The sequence below is a fragment of the Eucyclogobius newberryi genome, unplaced genomic scaffold (assembly GCF_026437365.1).
Source record: "Eucyclogobius newberryi isolate DKJ021-1_F unplaced genomic scaffold, fEucNew1.0.hap1 SCAF_11, whole genome shotgun sequence".
Taxonomy (NCBI): domain Eukaryota; kingdom Metazoa; phylum Chordata; class Actinopteri; order Gobiiformes; family Gobiidae; genus Eucyclogobius; species Eucyclogobius newberryi.
The window spans coordinates 24,826,418-24,846,901 of record NW_027315735.1 but is presented as its reverse complement, the minus strand read 5'-3'; the positions used below and the strand labels follow the sequence as shown (position 1 = coordinate 24,846,901).

Below are 20,484 nucleotides of genomic sequence, written 5' to 3'. Positions count from 1 at the left end.
CACGAGCTTAATGGAGGCTGACTTTGTCTAGTAGTCTGCACTTTTTTTGTCAAGCATTTAATTTATGCCTCATCACGGATGTCATCTTAAATGTTACACTCATTTTGAGAAGAAACAGTGATTTTACAATTGTTTTTAGAACATTATCTGCATAAGATTACGTAAAAAGGGAAATCCATGTTCCACTAATATATTAGGTTACATATAATATGAAAACGTAAGGCCCGAAGTCACTGGGATAGGCTCCAGTCACCCGCGACCCCGAAAGGGAACAAGCGGTAGAAAATGGATGGATGGATGGATGGATGGATAATATGAAAACACAGTAGTTCCCTAGTTAGAGCACCAACTTGAAGGTCAGAGGTTCAATCTTGCTCTTATATAATTTAGGGGCCAAATAATAGTCAGACAAACACAGTTTCATAGTCTGTCAATTGCAAGAACTGTCTAATGTGAATTTTACCACTATTCACATTTCTCAAAAAGATTTCAGGAAGCAAGATACAAGAAAGGAAGTAAAGCAAATCTGTAAATAGCAAAAATAATGGTAGTTTAAATTAGCAAATTAAATCGTTTTCATCATCTTGCAATATCATAAACAGACAGGAGGGGGCATAAGAAAGAGGAGGAACAACTACTAGGATGAGGATACAAAGGAGAAGGAAGAGAGGACAAAGATGTGAGGATGATTGCGTTAAATATAAAAGGGCATCGTACAGCACAAGAGTAGAGACGCACTATAGAGGACAGATGCTGTATTGATGGTTGAGGCTTCATGGCTAAAAAGTGGGTTTGCGATAGTGGAACAAAGACGCAGGAGGCAGAGAGAGTGATCCTTTCTGTGGGAGGAGAGAGCGCTGCACCAGTGAGTCAGTGTTCCACACCCAATTCCCATTGTTACATTCACACATTACAGAGGATAGCAGGGATAACATTTCAACACGCAATTGTGCCGTCGCAGCACTCAGACTTTCCCTTCAATCATTATAGCTTTGACGTTACTAAAAAACATCATTTCTGGCACTGTTGTTTGACAGATGGTTTATCTAAAAATAAGACAACACCAGACTGTATGTGGGGTGAAATGATTAACTCACAAATATGAAGGATTGTCGCTATTACTCTAGCGGAACGTTATTCCTGCCGTTGTTTACCTTAGGGAGCAGATATCTTTAAGAAACCTCAACCACAATGAATAAGAACTAGATGCTGTTAGTATTATTGTATTGTCCACCCATGCTAAATGAAACAAACTGAATGTGCAGATTATACTCAACATGTAAATTCAAATGAAAAGACTGTTCCTGCTTCCTCAAATGAATCAATCAAGTCATGTCAGGGTGTTATGTGTGCCTTATGTGTACTCGAAGCAATTATAAACATGCATAATTAGCACCTCACTCCTTTGAATGTGTCTAAGTTTCTATGGCTTGAATCTTAAAACAGGACCCAGGTCAGAATAAAAGGTATAATACTGAGTCAAAGTCAAACTAAAATTATGGAATATTCCTGAGTAACATATCACAAAAAGTTACTGTATCCCGTCAGGTCCAATGCTTTGGTATATCATTCTTTATTAAATAATATACTAAAAATAAACTAATTTCCCTTTGTTTTCAAACAATAAAATAAAATTGAGTTCATGCAAACTGAAAATACTGTATTATAATTCACAAACGGATTGCAATGAATTATAAATCCAAGGTTAAATATAATATATGTTTTACCATCTATAAATATGTTTAAAATGTATGTGTTTGTGTCCAGTAGATTAGACGACTGTAACAGCTGCAGTGCATCCAGAACGCTGCTGCTCAGGTCCTGACTAGAACCAGGAAGTACCATCACATTAGTCCTGTGCTCAGGTCTCTGCACTGGCTTTAGATTGAGAGAACAGACTTTAAAGAAGCTCTTTAGTACAAGTCTCTCCATGGCCGGTGTAACCCTCGTCTTTATCAAAACCCAGCTTTAATATTAACATGTGTCATATTAATAAACAAATGTAGAATATATATTTGTTTATTCCATGCCCTTCATGTTCACAACCACACCTACTATTATGTCACTTATGTGCTTCACTCAACCTAATCACGTGATTGTGCTCGACCAATGGTAGCATGCAGAGCAGTATTCGACCTGTTCCGGTACCTTCCCCTAGTGAGGCATCTGTGGGGAGGCTTAGACAGCTGTGAACAGAGCTAACTATGGACCTGTGGGGAGTGCGTTGCTGCCATCGTGTTTGTCTGAGGATTTGGTCAGGTGCTTATTCGATGGCGAGCTGAGACACATTGAGAGCCTACAATCTTCGCCCTTGGGGTCTGTTGGAGGCTGACAGAACCTGTCCCCCACCACTCTCTTTTAAATGCTGAATCTTTGCACCCACAGTTTGTCATCTTATGACTTATAGACTATACTCCATTAAATTTAATAAACCCTTGTGGGTTGCTGCATCAGACATTTGATTGGTTCTGCCGGTATCACTGATTTGTTTTTTTTGGACATTTTTGTTGCTAGTCATCATTGAACTCAAACCCAGCTCAAAGTGCATTTTCCTCATTCAAACCAGTTATCAATACTGCAGTAGGTGTATATATGGTGTTATTGTTATTTGTGTTGTTGTAAATACGTACTTATTTTTCTTCACTTTAATAAATGGTACAATCATAATCAGTTCATGATTCATGTCTTAAAGATGGGCTGCAACGTCTGTTAATAAGTGGAATATAGCTTTATTTTTTTCACAACAAAGTCTGGACGGTTAGTTTTAACCAATGACAAAAAAAATTCTCGAGTTAATTCGGCCAAACCCAAGAACGCGCCATAGCAACCGCATTGGTAACCGAATGCTTTAACCCAGTGTTTCTTAACCTTTTTGGAGGTACTGAACCCCACCAGTTTCATAAGCGGATTCACTGAACCCTTCTTAGTTGGAAAAATAAAATATAATTTTTTCAAATTCGAAACGTCAGTTATATATTTTACTGGCGCACAAAATGAACCATACATCAACATCACTGTGTTCAAAGAACATTTTCACACAAAAACAAAAACATAATGAATATTTACTGCAAATCAGTGTGACTTCTGCTGTTGCCTTTCAGAGACCAGTTCAGACATGCTTCACCTTGGCAAGTGCCACTCGCATGTCCTTTTTGCAAAAAAGTCTATTCCTTTTCTTAATTTTTATGTCCAGCATCCTCGAAAAGGATCACTCACAAATATATTATATTATAGTACTGTATAGTAGTTATAGAAAAGGACAAGGGAAATGGCCCCAGAGACTGACCTTTTGGGGCCAGGCTGATGCCAAGACTTTGGCAAAAAAGGAGAGATTTGATATAAGATAGACTCTGGGGCAATTTTCCTGGTCCTTTAGGCCCTTTTGGGGCCAGGCTGGTGCCAAGACTTAGCCAAGAAAGAAGGGCTTTCATACAGGCTAGACTCTGGGGGCTCTGGCCTGGTCCTTTTTGCCCTCTTGGGCCATGCTATTGCCCAGTATTAGCTCAGAAAGGAGGGCTTTGATACAGGCTAGTCTGTTGGGACTCTGGCCAGGTGACAGGTCTTATCCCAAATGGGGTTTTGATACAGGTTAGACTCTGGTTGATTTCCCTGGTCCTTTTGGCCCTTTTAGGTGCAAGCTGGTACCAAGACTTTGCCCAGAAAGGTGGGCCTTTGATTCAGTCTAAAATATTAAGAGAGAAATCTCAGGACGTACATCACGACAGTCACAAGTCAACTACTGAGCGTACACCAAATTCCCTGCAGCACAGCTAGGCCAAGCGGGGCGTGTCATCACGAATGATATGAGTCGGATGTGTGTCTTGACCTCCGCCGAACCCCTGAGATTGACTCACCGAACCCCTGGGGTTCGATCGAACCCAGATTAAGAACCACTGATTTAACCGCCGTCGCAAAATCAGTGACGTAACACCGGTAACATGCTGTTCTCGTCTGAAATGTGCTAAACAGAGCGGATTTTTACGTTTTACGCGACGATTTAATCTTGCAATAACACGGAGATGTGTAGCACTGCCCACCAGCTCCAGCAGCCGAGCCATAGTCTTCTGATCATAGCCCAAACCAGATCCAATTCTACTGCTACATATCAATAACACATTAATACTTGCTGGTAACGGAAATACATGCTACACCTAGCACCAAAGTACATCTCGGACATGTTAGTGTCATATGAACCATCTTGGACTCTGAGGACCTCAGGGACCGGCCTCCTGCTGGTACCAGAGTCAGGACTAAACATGGACCGGCCTCCTGCTGGTGCCCAGAGTCAGGACTATACATGGACCAGCCTCCTGCTGGTGCCAGAGTCAGGACTAAACATGGACCAACCTCCTGCTGGTGCCCAGAGTCAGGACTAAACATGGACCGGCCTCCTGCTGGTGCCCAGAGTCAGGACTATACATGGACCAGCCTCCTGCTGGTGCCCAGTCAGGACTATACATGGACCGGCCTCCTGCTGGTGCCAGTCAGGACTAAACATGGACCGGCCTCCTGCTGGTGCCCAGAGTCAGGACTATACATGGACCAGCCTCCTGCTGGTGCCAGAGTCAGGACTAAACATGGACCGGCCTCCTGCTGGTGCCCAGAGTCAGGACTATACATGGACCAGCCTCCTGCTGGTGCCAGAGTCAGGACTATACATGGGGAATCTGCGTTTCAGTTTTAAACCTGTTCTATTTAACACTTAAATAACACATTATTTAATTTTGTATTTGTATTATTGTTAATGTTTTCATTTGTTTGTACTGTCATTTTAATTTAAATCTGTTGTTCTGCACTTTGAATTACTCGGTGTACAACTTGTGCTCAACAAATAAACTTACCTTGCCTAAAACTGATTTTATAATCATCACAATGTGTAAATGCAACGTTCACTATATACATTGCAAAATTATTGTCAACACATAGTGGAAATGACAACCAAATCTTTAACACACAGTGGAGCAACTATGAACAATAAATGAATACTGAATCAGTAAAGCACATAATAAAATATGTTATAAAAGGTATGGCAGTATAAAAGGTTTTGTTTTTGAATAGGGAACAACAGTGTAAATTCGGAAAAATAAATTACATACAGGACAGAGTTTAACTTTTCCTCAATATATCCAAAATAGTATAATCCCACACCATAATATTACATTTTATTGTATGAATCAGTATGTTTTATTATTGCCAATGTATATCAAAATTGGTATAAAGCATAGGGTTGTCTTATGATCTAAATAGAGTTTGAAAAACTTCTATTGTGACAAAATTGAATGTATAAACAAGCAAAAGAAAGTATACAAAATTAGGTGATGTTTTGAAGCATCGTAAGGCTGAGTTCGGTCTCCAGCCATCGGCCTACATCTGATCCGATCTGGGATTAGAACTAAGCACAACATATGATACTAATCACACCAGAGTGGAGTAACAGTCGGCCTGTCCCATATTGAGCAGTGCAAGGATCCTATAGAATCCTCTTACAAAGTCTTGGGGGCAAACAGATTACTGTGGATTTTCCTTTCCATTTCATACATTCATTCAAAATGAAGCTTTGATTGCACTTTGCGTTGGTCAGTGGCTGTTCAGCTGCAGGGAGTCAGCAGTTGTCTCTCAACCAACTGTGACCTTGCTTATTCTGCACAAAATGGCCTCCTAGCACTGACCCCACTGTCAGTTCAATCCTTCAGGAGTGCAGTGATGACCTAAACACAGCAGCAGATGCTGTGACCGTCTGAGCGCTAATGCCAAATAAGAGCTGGGCCGGCGCACATCTGCTTTAGACTCTGTTGATTCAGAGTAAAGAAAAAGACACCAACTGTAATACAAGACCTGTACCAGACAAATAGTCAAGTATCCCACTGAACAATACTCATTACATGTACGATTTGCTTGACAAGAGCGACTGAAAAGCTAACAACCAAGCCACGTAACACTGCTTATGAAACTTCACGCTACAGAAGTCATTTAGCCTGAAGCAAGCAACTCAGAAGCGACGAGACTTGAATGGTCCTACTGTACAAGATACATTTGTGCAAGAGCGACCATGGTAGTGAAAGTACACCATAAATTCTTTCAAATAGGGCATTGCCAGCATAAACCTGCCGTGAGTTGGTTTAATCCAGAAACCTTCCTTTTTTTTCTTCTATAGAGTGCAATGCAGAGTGCAAATTGAATGTGTTTGGCTGAGAGGGCATCTGCAGCTTTCAAAAAGGTCCTATTTTGTGCTGTGCTGTGTTGAACTTTGCCTATTTTCAAATCATAAACATTTTCCTGGGTCAGTTTTATTAAACACTTCTCTAGCAGCTCTCACTCTGATCATGTGGTTCCTGGGCAAAGAGCACGACCACCACATGTAGCTAGCTGCTAAAGGCTAAACTGGTGATACATGCCAATGAGCTCAGCCATTGACTTGAGCCATGTTTCAAAACCGGGGCTTGAGAGGTTAATTTTGTTTAGTATTAGAAACATCTCTTTACAACAACTTTAGAAATACTTCCATGTCCAGTCCACAAAGACAACGATTATAGAAGAATTAGTCACAAATATAGTTAAATGCAGTAGTTTAACTATGATATGTCACAATGTATTGATATGTGATGATTATTGTCTCCAAGAACATACTAAATGAATTCCTTCCTCGCAGATGGCATACAGTCAACCGTGAATAATGTAGCATGCATGTTACAGAAAATTGAGCTTGAGATAAAGCCTCCCTCTCCATTCAGTCTCTGGCTCCTTAAGCACCTGCTCTACTGTAATACGTTTTACAACCGAATGCCTGGCTGCACATTCCACTGTAATATTCACTTTCTCAGCCCTGCTCAACTTAATTAATGACCTCCACCATAACATACAAAACACCTGGGTTTTCACGATAAAAAACATTTCTCTACTCTTAGGGTCATTAGCTGCAACTGCAACTTTTAGCTGCTTCTGCATAACTCCAATTCTTGGCAGTTCAGATTTTGTGGATTTCCATAGGTTTCTTTCTAGCCTCACAAGCTCTATGTCCGACATGATGCGCCCGTCCACAGTTCACACATTCCTCGTTCACTCTAGCCCCACAACAACCAAAATCAGACTTTCCTCCACACCTTTCACAAGTTCATGTTACTTTACCATAAGCTGAAACGTCACCAAATGCTTTCATAACACTGCAGAGGCAGTTTCATCCTGAAACTCAATCACAGACAAACTGTCCTTTTTCTCCCGACCACCAAGTTTTCAACCTCTTCATCTCGACCACCGCTCCTCCCTTCACACAATTCTTAAGCTTACTCTAGTTTTCTGTCCACTTCCCATTTTCTTTCTCATTTCTACTTCCTTTTTACAAACACAAGATAACTTAACGCTTTCTCTTCTTGACTCTCATTCTTAAATTAAATCACAATCCTCCACCTCTCAAACTTCAACAACATCTCCAATTATTTCAAACACAAAAGGTAGAAATAGCCAATGGCCCTACCTTTCAAATATTGTGTCCCTCTTTGAATTTCAGAAACAATCTTAATGACTCTCATCACTCTCTCCCTGTCATCCACATCATCCGACTCACTACTCAGCTCTCTCTTGCCTTTACCTTATCCACAAGACTTGACAGCACTCCACTCACTTTCCTCCAAATGTTCATCCTCCTCCTGATCCGACCATTTACTGTATTTATTTGGAAATTAAAACTTGATTTGTCGCGCCCCTAACCGAACAGGAGGTCTCCAACGAAGTTAGTGTTTGACAGAGACGGATGCAACCCTGCATACCTTTTTTTTTTTTTTTAAACAAAGGGTATAAAATATAATATAGTATTAACATGCATTAAATTACCAAATTATAAAATATCCATGATATGATTGATCAAATAGCCACATTGTTGTTGTTGTTGTTGTTCATGCTAAAGAACAAATAACAAAAAGAAAACATTGTCTGATTAATCTGCATCGTATTGGCTCTAAAAAAAATCCATATTGATCAGGTCCTACTTTATTTATGAATTTATGTTTTATTGAAAAGAACATGTGTTTATGGGAGAATTGCTGTAATTAGCTCAGCTTAATAACAGATATTATTATTATTTTTCTACTTTCTATATCAGTGTCTTCGGCTGACTGTAGAATGCGGTCATAGCTTCAGTAAAAGGCTTTAGTAAAAATACAGCTTCAGTCCGAGAGCAGCACAAATGTGTCGTTCAACATTTTTAAGTACACCGCTAATGTGCTATTTGTGTTTGTAAAAAGCCCTAGTATAAGATTGAGGAAAAAGTTGTTTCGTTTTAGGAAAGTTGCTAATCCCACTATATTTGTTTCTTTAGTTCGCACACATTCAGTGTGACATCAGTGTTGATATATCAAAACATTGCATTTAACTGACAAAGTATCTTTGACTCCCATTTCCTCCAGTTTCTCATCACTGAATCAGTGATGGACACAGACAAAACCATGACACATATAAATGTATATTACCTGATAGCTCTGAAATTCATGGTCTCTAACCTCTTAAATGTGACACATGTGTCTTTGAGAATTGTGAGCACAAACAAAGAGGCCGTTTTCCTTACACCGCACACTGCATGTAAATTAGATTTGCGTCATTGTTGCTGATCCTATGAGAGTAGTACTGTCCTGTGCTGCAGTAATGGGCAAGACTGCCCCACTGACACACAACAGTCAATGCAGCAACCACAGCCATGTATATACTGTAAGCCTGGAGGCATAAGGCAAATGGAGCTACCAAGCATGTAGCAGAGCGAGAGACTAGACTACAGAAAACAACAGGGTGAAGTCAGGCTGGCATGTGGAAGAATTGAACCAAGGGCAGACATAAAAGCAGGAAAAAAACAGGCTGCGAGGGGAGAGCATGGGGGAAGGGATACATGGGCGGGGATAAACTGGCCATATCAAAGTGGCAAGGACAGCATTATACACTAGTACAGGAAAGATAGAACCAAGATTTAGACAAGCCAATTCATTAGTTTAGCAAATTCTACAATTATTGTTTTTATGAGCATTTATGTCTTTATAAGACATGAATGTTAACTGTACTTAAAAATAAAAACATTGCATGTGTTAAATTATATATGAGTTCCCATTTAGAAGGTTATTGAAGCTGTGTTTCCTCTCAGTACTTGATAGTATTTGATTTGTTCTTTTATACCCGCCTAATACAGCACAAATCATGTTGAAAAAGCAAAACGTCCCCCACTGTAAATCATAAACAAGCAACATGAAAAACAACCAAAAATGGTCACTGCGGTGAGAATGATGCAATAAAACATGCACACAAAAGCGCAGCAGTCAGCCCATGTGGCCAGATCAATTTAAACAAGCGAGCAATGCTTTTAACCCGACCATTTTCACATGTCGCGTGTGAAAATGTTGAGGAAGCAAATGAATCCTGAGAAGCAAATGCAAAAAATACAGTGCGTGGAAATTGACACAGACCATTCGCATAATAATCTCACTTGATTCTGCATGTAATCTGCAACCAATAATTCACACACTGTTGCAAAGCTTAAACTGACCTAGTTATTTGAATTATTATATTTTCCTCGTGCATTCACATTTTTTGTCTTTCCACATGTCTATCTGCTGGGTGATTAACAAGGGATGTGAATGTTGATCTCATTTTGATTAAATATCGTGAACAAAAAACACTTTCCTTTCACCTCCCCTTCCGCTGCTGTTGCTAAGGCTGCAGCATGCTCACTGGGGCAACCAGTAAATTCAGAGAGGTGGATCTTGTGAGCGTTGCTATTGGCAACTGTGTTCATCGGAGAATCAGAAGCGTACAGCATGCAGCGCTTCGCACATGTGCAAGATATGACCTACTTTTAGAGGACGGAGACAAGGCAATCTTCTGCACTAAACAGGTCTATGCTATTGTGTTTTTCGACTTACTACAAATGGAAATATTCAAATCAAAGAGTAATATTAATCATCTATTATTTAAGTGTATTTTTGATGCATTATACAGTATCTACACAGGCTGACAAATGTATCTCCTTGCTTAATAGCTACAGACTGTTGGTCATTCACTACCACACACTGAGATACATGAATCTTACACGGTGAAGGTTCAACATCATTATATGCAAACATTGTCATCAAATGGTCATTGTGGTCAAATGCATTTTGATACAGACATGACAAACACAAACACACACCATGCACTTGTAATGAGATGCAATAATGCTCAGTGTCATAAATGGTATGGCATTGTGGTTTAGCTTTATTTATAAAGTCAAAATATTTAACTTTGATATCAAATGGCTAATCTGATTGTGCACCATGGTTACTACAAAACACTCGGATCAAGTTACTTTTACCAGTCCCTATCTGCACAGAGGTAGTGGTGGTTTAACCATGCCTTTTTGGTTTAGTGTCTTTACCTATCCTTCACCAACGTTTTATGCACCAAAACATTTTAATCTCATCACCTATTTACTACTACTACTACCTTAATAAAAATGGTTCTTTCTTACCTCTTCAGATGTGTGGCTTCTATCAGGGTGACCTAATGTGTGTGCACGGCCTTCTGCTGCTCCTATTGTTGATCCTACGCTCATTCTGGGTCCAACTAACATGAAGCGTTTGTCTCCAGATCTGTATTGAATGCTGTGGCAGCGTGTCCCATCATAGCTTGTGTCCTGTAGATATTTAGAAGTGTCAGTTTATTTTGAACATTACAAATACAGTAAGAACAATAACAGTGGTGAAAGCCAGAATTCTCAGATAACAAGTTAAACATTTATTTACATGTATTAGAAAAGCTGTGGCTGTGTTTTATTTTTTTTCTCTGCGTACGTTACAGAGACCCGCTGTCACATAAAGGTTTAGTGAGAACTTGGGACTTGTCATTCACAAAGCATCAAAAATAATCCACTCCTCACCAAACATTTCAAACACATCGACATAGCAATAGCTTGATTGGCCAACACAAACTGTCAGACACTGAGCACCCTTTCCATAACGTCTTGCAGCTCCTGCCCTCTGACCACTGATACCATAAACTGAAATGGAGAAGGTCCAACAGAAAGTTTATACAATTCCATCCTCAACAAACTTCTGACTGCCCTCTGGCTGGTCACTTTACTGGTCCCACCATTGCTTTTCTCTATATGTTCTTTGTTTATTGTCTATTGTCACATTTTACTGTGACTGATGCAGTCTGAGAATATAATAGTAAGAAGGGTGTCATTTTCAAAAGCGATAAACCATTATCTGACCATTCCAGAATCATGTTACGATATGTCCAGGCTTAGTATTATTTGTCCCATTACAGCTATTTCCTAAGTAATAGTATTAACAGTATGATTTCTTTATACAAATAGTGCTGAGAAATGCAATAGCATTGTTCCTGTGCCTGTGGGCTTCAGTGACCACAATGTTATTGTAGCGTTGAAAAGATGGGACAACAAACTATTTACAAGATAATGTATTTTGTGAGGACAATTTTAGGTCTGATATTGTCAATATTAATTGGGAAACTGTTCAAGAGGAAATGTGTATGGAGAAGGCATTAGACTCCTTCATGAATCTGTTCAGTGCCGTCTGCGACATGAGGAACTTCAAAATCTCATGAAAGAAAAGGACAAGCCAGTTCACGCAACCCTGCAGAGTGCCCACAGGTCAACAAGAAATATGGTCACAAAATTAAATAGAAATAAAAGGAAGCAATATTTTCTGCATAAATTAACAAAGAAAACCCAGGCAGAATTTAAATTCTGATTTCCTCTGTGCATAGCTTGTTTCTACTTATAATTAAATCAGACATCAGAATCTGGAACTGCAGCTTCACAAAGAGTCCAGCAAATTCACAGCACTTCAAAGGGTTCAGCTTCAGTTTGAAATGAGACTCATTTTTTTTCAGGTATTTTAGGAAAAGTAGGCCATAAGCATAAGGGGTTTTAAAGGAGGCTGGCAGTGACAGTAAAAGATTGTGGAAGACTTTAAACAACCTGAATGTGAATGGTGAATTTGTAACAAAACCTAAAATCATTGCCACATATGGCATTAACAATGTTTATACAAACAAAATAGAGGACATGAGAAGTCAAATGCCACCTACTGTAAGTGATCAATAGATTTCAATTATCAAAAATAATGAAAGGAACTGTAGTTCCGTATTTAAGGCCATCATGTATGAAATGAAAGAGATGCTCCTCTCTAAAAAATTTGATACTTTTGGATTAGACAATCTTAATGGAAAGCTGCTCCTACTCTCTGCGATGCACATTGCAAAGCCTTTATGTCATGTATTTAACTTGTGTTTTATAAGAAACATGGTTTAAACATTATAGAAATTAAAAAATAAAATTCAGAAAGCACTTAAATGGCCAAAACCGTCGGCCAATTAGTGCGCTGCCTATTCTGAGGAAATATTAGAGAAGGTCATGTTTGAGCTAATACAGATCTATTTTACGAGCAATGGTCTTAACTCTGATCTCCAGCGTACTTACAAGGCTGGATATTCAACAGCCACTGGCAACGCTTTCTGATGAGTGGCTAAAACAAACAGACAAAAAACAGCATGTTGGTTCGTCTACGTTGATTTTAGTGCCGCTTTATGATTGTTATGATTGACTACAGACTGTTGCTTAGTAAACTGACTGCATATGGCTTAAGAAGCGCTGCAGTATATTTAATGAAGCGTTATATTGCGGATCGACAGCAAGGTGTCCTTTTTAATGGTTCCCTTTAACTTTCAAAGCTATTGCGTGGCATTCTACAAGGAAGTTTGTCTTGGCCCTTTTCTGTACAGTGCAGCCCTCACAAATATACAAATATGCATAAATATGTTTTTTTTAACACTTTTCTACCATTATTTCTGGTTATTCAGTCTCTGGTCCTTTTACATCTAGTGACATCTCTGTAATCTGGTCGAGCGCACCCAAAAAAGATATTTCCAAACTACAACTAATCCAGAACAGAGCAGCTCGTCTTGCACTGGGATGTCCATTTAGGACTAGCAGGAAAGTCATGTACAAGAGGCTTTCCTTAGTTACTGTTGAGGACAGATTAACTTGTAGATTTATTTTGGTTCATAAATATATATATACATGACAAAAGCCACTGAGTCTGTTTGCACAACTACCAGTACCACTACCTATGACTAATGCACTAAAAAGACCAGTTATGTACAGAGCGATAGTGCTGGAACAAGCTCCCTGTAACCTTAAGAATGCAGGTCAATAAATTGTGTTTTAAGACAATGTTAAATAAACATATTCAGTATTATAAAAGGTCATGTCAGCTTGGTTGTGCTAGAACGTGTTTCAATTGATATACTGATATCATTCTATGTAGTGTACTGGAACAGGACTGTGTTTTTTAGAATCCTTAGGTGTTGATTTTATTGAAAACACTGTCCACTTGGACCCCAGGAAGAATAGTCTTTACATTTAGAACACATTTCCAAATTAATACAATGTCTAATTAGAATTGCAATTGGTTACATTTATTTGCTAAAACAAAAAATCGGCTAAATGAGAAGTTGCACATCTAAAACATTAGTTATTTTAATATCTCATATTTCATTAATTTGCCCTTGTGGTCATATTTTGTTTTCAAATAAAATATGACCACAACAGACAGTGTAAGTTTGGCTAACACAAAGCCAACACATCTATAGTACATGTCTCTATCAAGATCTCAGTTATTTATTTGTACACTTCTAATTTTATAATACTTGTATTTTGATAATACATGTACAGTTGAAATACTTAATACTATAATTATAAATCTTTAGTTCAACTTAACTTGCAAAAAGCCAGTGCCGCTAAGTTTAGTTGGTCTGGACATGTCATATCCCATCTAAGGTCTTTCGCGAAACAAAATCTGTAACTGTAATGCACCAAAGCCTAACCATGATTGAATATGAAGTACAATAAACCACACTTTGATGGCATATTAAGACACCACATACATTATTTGCACATTACAAGGCAAAATAAAACCTTAACGTTTTGGGTGGGAAGTAAGTCCGTTTCCAGAGAGATATTTTCCATAGAGACACTTCCCTCCTTCAAATGGTTTAATGTTCAACTGTATTTATTAACTTGCATTATCTTTTTAACCTAATTTCAGTTCTATGGACAGCAATGTCAGTCAAACCAAGGACAAGTATGTACCATAACTCAACATTAGAATTGTGTCTTAACCATTTAAGTAACACCTATTTCAATCTGTTGTGGATGACGCACATTTTTTTAAAGAAAGAAAATGCTTTGATCGTGCCTGTTAACAACTGATCTGTTCAGCACCATAGACAGCGACACTTTTAGTTGTTTTGCATTTAAATGTGTTAATAAATACATTGTAGTAACATCAACTCAATGATGGTGTTCAAAGCACTTTACCTCCTCAGAGGGCCTCCGCCTGTCAGGCAGCACCAGTGTGTTGGCCTGGCTCCCTGAGACTATAGTAGATCCTACGCTCATTCTGGGTCCAACTAACATGTAGCGCTTGTCTCCAGATCTGTACTGGATGCTGTGGCACAGAGTCCCGTCATAGTTTGTGTCCTGTAAGTACTTGGAGGTGTAGTCAGTGCTGGACTTGGAGCACTGCATTGCAATCAGCACAATGATGCTGATAATGAACAGAGCTGAGACCGAGGCCAGAGTTATCATGAGGTAAAAAGTCACATTAGTGTCCTCAGCGTCTTTAGTGGAGCTCTTAACATCAGAAGCTGCAAAAGCCTCGCTGGGCTCCACCACTTTGACAAGCACAGTAGCTGTAGCTGACAGAGACACGTTACCATTGTCTTTGACCAGTATGACGAGTTTGTGCTGAGCCTCGTCCGTCTCTGTGAATGAGCGAAGTGTCCTGATCTGTCCTGTGTAGCGGTCCAACCCAAACAGACTGTGGTCAGTCACTCCCTGCAGTGAAAACAGCAGCCAGCCGTTATATCCGATATCAGCGTCATAGGCCCTGACTTTAGTCACCAAGTGTCCTGCGTTCACATTGCGGGGGATTTCCTCCACTCCTTCAGCAGAAGCGTTAGAGCTGACTGGATACAGAATGACTGGAGCGTTGTCGTTCTGGTCCAGAATGAACACGTGCACTGTCACGTTGCTGCTCAGTGACGGAGTCCCAGAGTCTGAGGCCACGACTTGAAACTGAAACGACTTTAATGTCTCAAAGTCAAAGCTTTTCAGGGCCGTGATTTGGCCATTTTCACTATTAATATTGAGTATGGAAGTTACTTTATTTTCTTCACTTCCATCTCTGTAAATGTGATAAGAAATATGAGCATTTTCACCTTCATCATGATCAATAGATTGAACAGAAAACAACTGCACTCCTGGTTCATTGCCCTCAGTGATATAAAAACTATATGATTTAAGGACAAACTCTGGGCTGTTGTCATTCACATCTGATATAACAATATGAATATTCTTCTCAGATGTAAGTGAGGGCTGGCCATGATCTTTGGCCACTATGGACAGTACATATTCTGACTTTGTCTCTCTATCCAGAGTGGATTTCGTCACAAGTGAATACATTTTGTCCTGTAGAGAAGAAGAAAGTGTAAAGGGAACATCTCCTTCTATTGTACATGTCACTTTCCCGTTCAGCCCAGAGTCTCTGTCATTAACACTGATCAGAGCCACAGTAGTCCCGGGACGAGAGTTTTCAGGAATGGAGCTGGAAAATGAAGTGACTTCAATCTCAGGCGCATTATCATTCATGTCTACTATTTTAATTATGACGCTCTTCTGAGTGGCCAAAGGAGCAAAGCCCTTATCCGAAGCATCTACCTCAAGTTCTAATGTATTCTTATCTTCATAGTTAATTTGTCCTTTAACAATTATTTCACCTGTGTTAGGATTAATGTCAAATAGATTTAGCAATCGTTGACTTACACTGTTGCTAAACGAATACCTCACCTCTCCATTTGCTCCTTCGTCTAAATCCGTAGAATTAACCCGTATCACAGTTGTTCCTATTGGAACATTTTCATGCAGCGTCACTGATAAATCGCCATTAGTAAAAACAGGTGCGTTATCATTAATATCTAAGACATTTACAATTATCGTCGTTTGGCCAGATTTGGGAGGTTTTCCACCATCTACAGCTGTCAACACAAGAGAATGGCGTTTCTCTGTCTCTCTGTCTAAAGATTTTTGCACAATTAATGTTGGTATTTTTCCATCGTCTCCTTTGTCTTTGACTTCTAATCGGAAATATTCGTTTGCACTAAGTTTATACTGTTGAATGGAGAACGTTCCACTGTCCAGATCTCTCGCTGCTTTGAGAGAAATCCGCACTCCCGTTAACACAGACTCGTGAATCTCCAGCGTTGTCTCCGATTCAGGAAATACTGGCGCATTGTCGTTTATGTCCTGCACCTCCACTCCAACGTAATGCACCTCCAGCGGGTTTTCTAACACCGTTTTAAGATTTATTAAACACGTAGAGCTCTTTTCACACACCTCTTCTCGGTCAATCTTACGACTCACGTACAAAAGCCCGTCTTTCTGATCCACGTGAAAAAGAGGCTCTGCAGCGCCAGACACAATGCGATACTTCCTGTCTTTGAGCGCACTCTTATCCAAACCCAAATCCTTTGCCACGTTCCCGACAATGGTCCCTTCTTTAACTTCTTCAGAGATAGAATATCTCAGTTGCGCTGAGGCCATTGTCCACAAAACTGATGCAAAGACAAAGCCGAGGCACCCAATTTTAGCGCGCAACGATCTTTGTTCCATACTTGGCAATGCAATTGAACAAATAAAAAGCCAGAGTTCAAAGCATCAAAATGACTCTGAAAAATATATCCAAAAATCCCAATCTTAAAATCACTCCAGAATTCTGTTTGACAACAGCCGACGTTTTTGTCGCTATCAAAACAGTAAAGTGGGCGGAACAGGCCAAGAAGCACTTTAAGATCAGCCCACAAAACCACAACGAACATGTGACAGTGCCACCGTGCGATATCAATGACAACTGCAATACGGTTTATGTGGATATTTTTAAAATGCATTCAATAAAAAAAATTCAAGAAAGAGTTGTAGATCAGCACCATGGAGAGTGAATCTCAAATACAGCTTTGATTGCAAAGTATTTTGCAGCGGTTCCAACACTTTCTTTGCTTTGTCAGAAATACAAGACGTTACAAAAATAAACTGTATTACTGTGGCATTGTGTTTACTCTGGGTTATCTTTGTTCCATGATAGAAAAGAAAAAAATCTTAGAGCTATATTCCAATATATTCTTATTGTCAGAAGAAAACGATGCATGATATAGTTGGACAAGTAGAGAACATGCATTGTATAAAAACAATTTTGACAACAGAGTCTTACCAGATTAAGACCAACTGTGAAAGCTGGACCATTTCTGACACAAATGTTGGATGGAATGAGTGTCCCTATTGAGTGATGTGTTTTTCTTTACATTTCCACAGATTTTTCAACTTTTCTCCACTAAAAGCCACTTGATTGCTGTAAAACTATAATTCATATTTACAACAGGTATTGATACAACAAATAAAGTCCAAATGAGAAAATCACTAAAACCTGCTGTACACACTTTAAGGAAAAAAGGAAAGGATAAAAACCTGTTTAAAGTAAATTAGGCAAAAGCGTGCGTTTCTCAAAACGGTTTCTCCTCTGCCCTAAAAAAGACAATAACTGCTGAGTATAATTTGGATAAAATCAGAATGTTAGTTCAATAATGAGAATGAAAAATGCCGCAGGCTGAGGCCAAATATATATATATATATATATATATATATATATATATATATATATATATATATATATATATATATATATATATATATATATATATATATATATATGAATATTGATTATTATTATTATTCTTGTAAAGATTCAAAACACCTTAGAATTTTGTGAAATTACATTAAGTACAGGTGTAATAGGTGAAGTATAAGATGAGAAAAACTTTGTAAAAAATAAACATTTATTTTACCTCCTCAGAGGGCCTCCTCCTGTCAGGCAGCACCAGTGTGTTGGCCTGGCTCCCTGGGACTATAGTGGATCCTACGCTCATTCTGGGTCCAACTAACATGTAGCGCTTGTCACCAGATCTGTACTGGATGCTGTGGCACAGAGTCCCGTCATAGTTTGTGTCCTGTAAGTACTTGGAGGTGTAGTCAGTGCTGGACTTGGAGCACTGCATTGCAATCAGCACAATGATGCTGATAATGAACAGAGCTGAGACCGAGGCCAGAGTTATCATGAGGTAAAAAGTCACATTAGTGTCCTCAGCGTCTTTAGTGGAGCTCTTAACATCAGAAGCTGCAAAAGCCTCGCTGGGCTCCACCACTTTGACAAGCACAGTAGCTGTAGCTGACAGAGACACGTTACCATTGTCTTTGACCAGTATGACGAGTTTGTGCTGTGCCTCGTCTGTCTCTGTGAATGAGCGAAGTGTCCTGATCTGTCCTGTGTAGCGGTCCAACCCAAACAGACTGTGGTCAGTCACTCCCTGCAGTGAAAACAGCAGCCAGCCGTTGTATCCGATATCAGCGTCATAGGCCCTGACTTTAGTCACCAAGTGTCCTGCGTTCACATTGCGGGGGATTTCCTCCACTCCTTCAGCAGAAGCGTTAGAGCTGACTGGATACAGAATGACTGGAGCGTTGTCGTTCTGGTCCAGAATGAACATGTGCACTGTCACGTTGCTGCTCAGTGACGGAGTCCCAGAGTCTGAGGCCACGACTTGAAACTGGAACGACTTTAATGTCTCAAAGTCAAAGCTTTTTAGGGCCGTGATTTGCCCATTTTCACTATTAATATTGAGAAATGAAGTCACTTTGTTTTCTTCACTTCCATCTCTGTAAATGTGATAAGAAATATGAGCATTTTCACCTTCATCATGATCAATAGATTGAACAGAAAACAACAGAGTTCCTGGTTCATTGCCCTCAGTGATATAAAAACTATATAATTTAAGGATAAACTCTGGGCTGTTGTCATTCACATCTGATATAACAATATGAATATTCTTCTCAGATGTAAGTGAGGGCTGGCCATGATCTTTGGCCACCATAGACAGTACATATTCTGACTGTGTCTCTCTATCCAGAGTGGATTTAGTCACAAGTGAATACATTTTGTCCTGTAGAGAAGGAGACAGTGTAAAGGGAACATCTCCTTCTATTGTACATGTCACTTTCCCGTTCAGCCCAGAATCTCTATCATTAACACTGATCAGAGCCACAGTAGTCCCGGGACGAGAGTCTTCAGGAATGGAGCTGGAAAATGAAGTGACTTCAATCTCAGGCGCATTATCATTTACGTCTACTATTTTAATTATGACGTTTTTCTGTGACGCCAATGGTGCAAAACCTTTATCCGATGCTTCAACTTCTATAATATATTTTTCTTTTTCCTCATAGTTTATTAAAGCCTTAACAAGTATGGCACCTGTCTGTGGATTAATCTCAAATAAATCTTGTACTCGTTGTTTTACACTATTGCTAAATGCATACACAACCTCTCCATTTGCTCCTTCATCTGAATCCGTGGCATTAACCTGTAATACAGTCGTACCGATTGGAGCATTTTCAGTAAGCGTCACAGATAAGGCCTGATTAGAAAAAACAGGTGCGTTATCATTTACGTCGATTACATTTACAATTATCCTCATTTGGCCAGATTTGGGAGGTTTTCCACCATCTACAGCTGTCAACACAAGAGAATGGCGTTTCTCGGTCTCTCTGTCTAAAGGTTTTTGCACAATTAATGTTGGTATTTTACCATCTTCATCCATGTCTTTAACTTCTAATCGGTAATGTTCATTTGCACTAAGTTTATACTGTTGAATGGAGAACGTTGCACTGTCCGGATCTCTCGCTGCTTTGAGAGGAATCCGCACTCCCGTTAACACAGACTCGGAAATCTCCAGCGTTGTCTCCAATTCGGGAAACACTGGCGCATTGTCGTTTATGTCCTGCACCTCCACTCCAACGTAATGCACCTCCAGCGGGTTTTCCAACACCGTTTTAAGATTTATTAAACACGTAGAGCTCTTTTCACACACCTCTTCTCGGTCAATCTTACGACTTACGTACAAAAGCCCGTCTTTCTGATCCACGTGAAAAAGAGGCTCTGCAGCGCCAGACACAATGCGATACTTCCTGTCTTTGAGCGCACTCTTATCCAAACCCAAATCCTTTGCCACATTCGCGACAATGGTCCCTTCTTTAACTTCTTCAGTGATAGAATATCTCAGTTGCGCTGATGCCATTGTCCTCATCGCTAGGATAAAAACAAAGCATATCCACCATAGTTTTAAGCACAACGATCTTTGTTCCATGATCGGCAAAAATATTTCCAGGATTAAAAACGAGTGTATAACGCAAAAGAGATTATCACAAGCGCATCTATGTAGAAACTGAACTCTTCATTCCATTCAGCACAATTCACAATGACAACAGCCAACGTTTTTGTGCGCAACAAAACAGTAAAGTGGGTGGAGCAAAAAAAATAAGCTCAGCCCACAAAACTTGCAACG

General features: G+C 39.5%; 1 protein-coding gene across 6 annotated transcripts in view; it reads right to left on the bottom strand.

Annotated features, from left to right (window-relative positions):
* LOC140354588 (protocadherin alpha-2-like) overlaps positions 1-20,484 on the bottom strand; it is a 91,546-nt gene that overhangs the window by 4,407 nt on the left and 66,655 nt on the right. Inside the window, exon 4 of one of the 6 annotated variants that reach the window (XM_072439648.1) lies at positions 10,481-10,645. The exons of 3 other annotated variants lie outside the window; for them this stretch is intronic. In XM_072439648.1, coding sequence (XP_072295749.1) covers positions 10,481-10,645 — 165 coding nt within the window. Of the gene's footprint in view, positions 1-10,480; positions 10,646-14,356; positions 16,801-17,934; positions 20,425-20,484 lie in introns of those variants that run through there. 2 more of the 6 variants (XM_072439652.1, XM_072439653.1) reach the window with 2 other exon arrangements.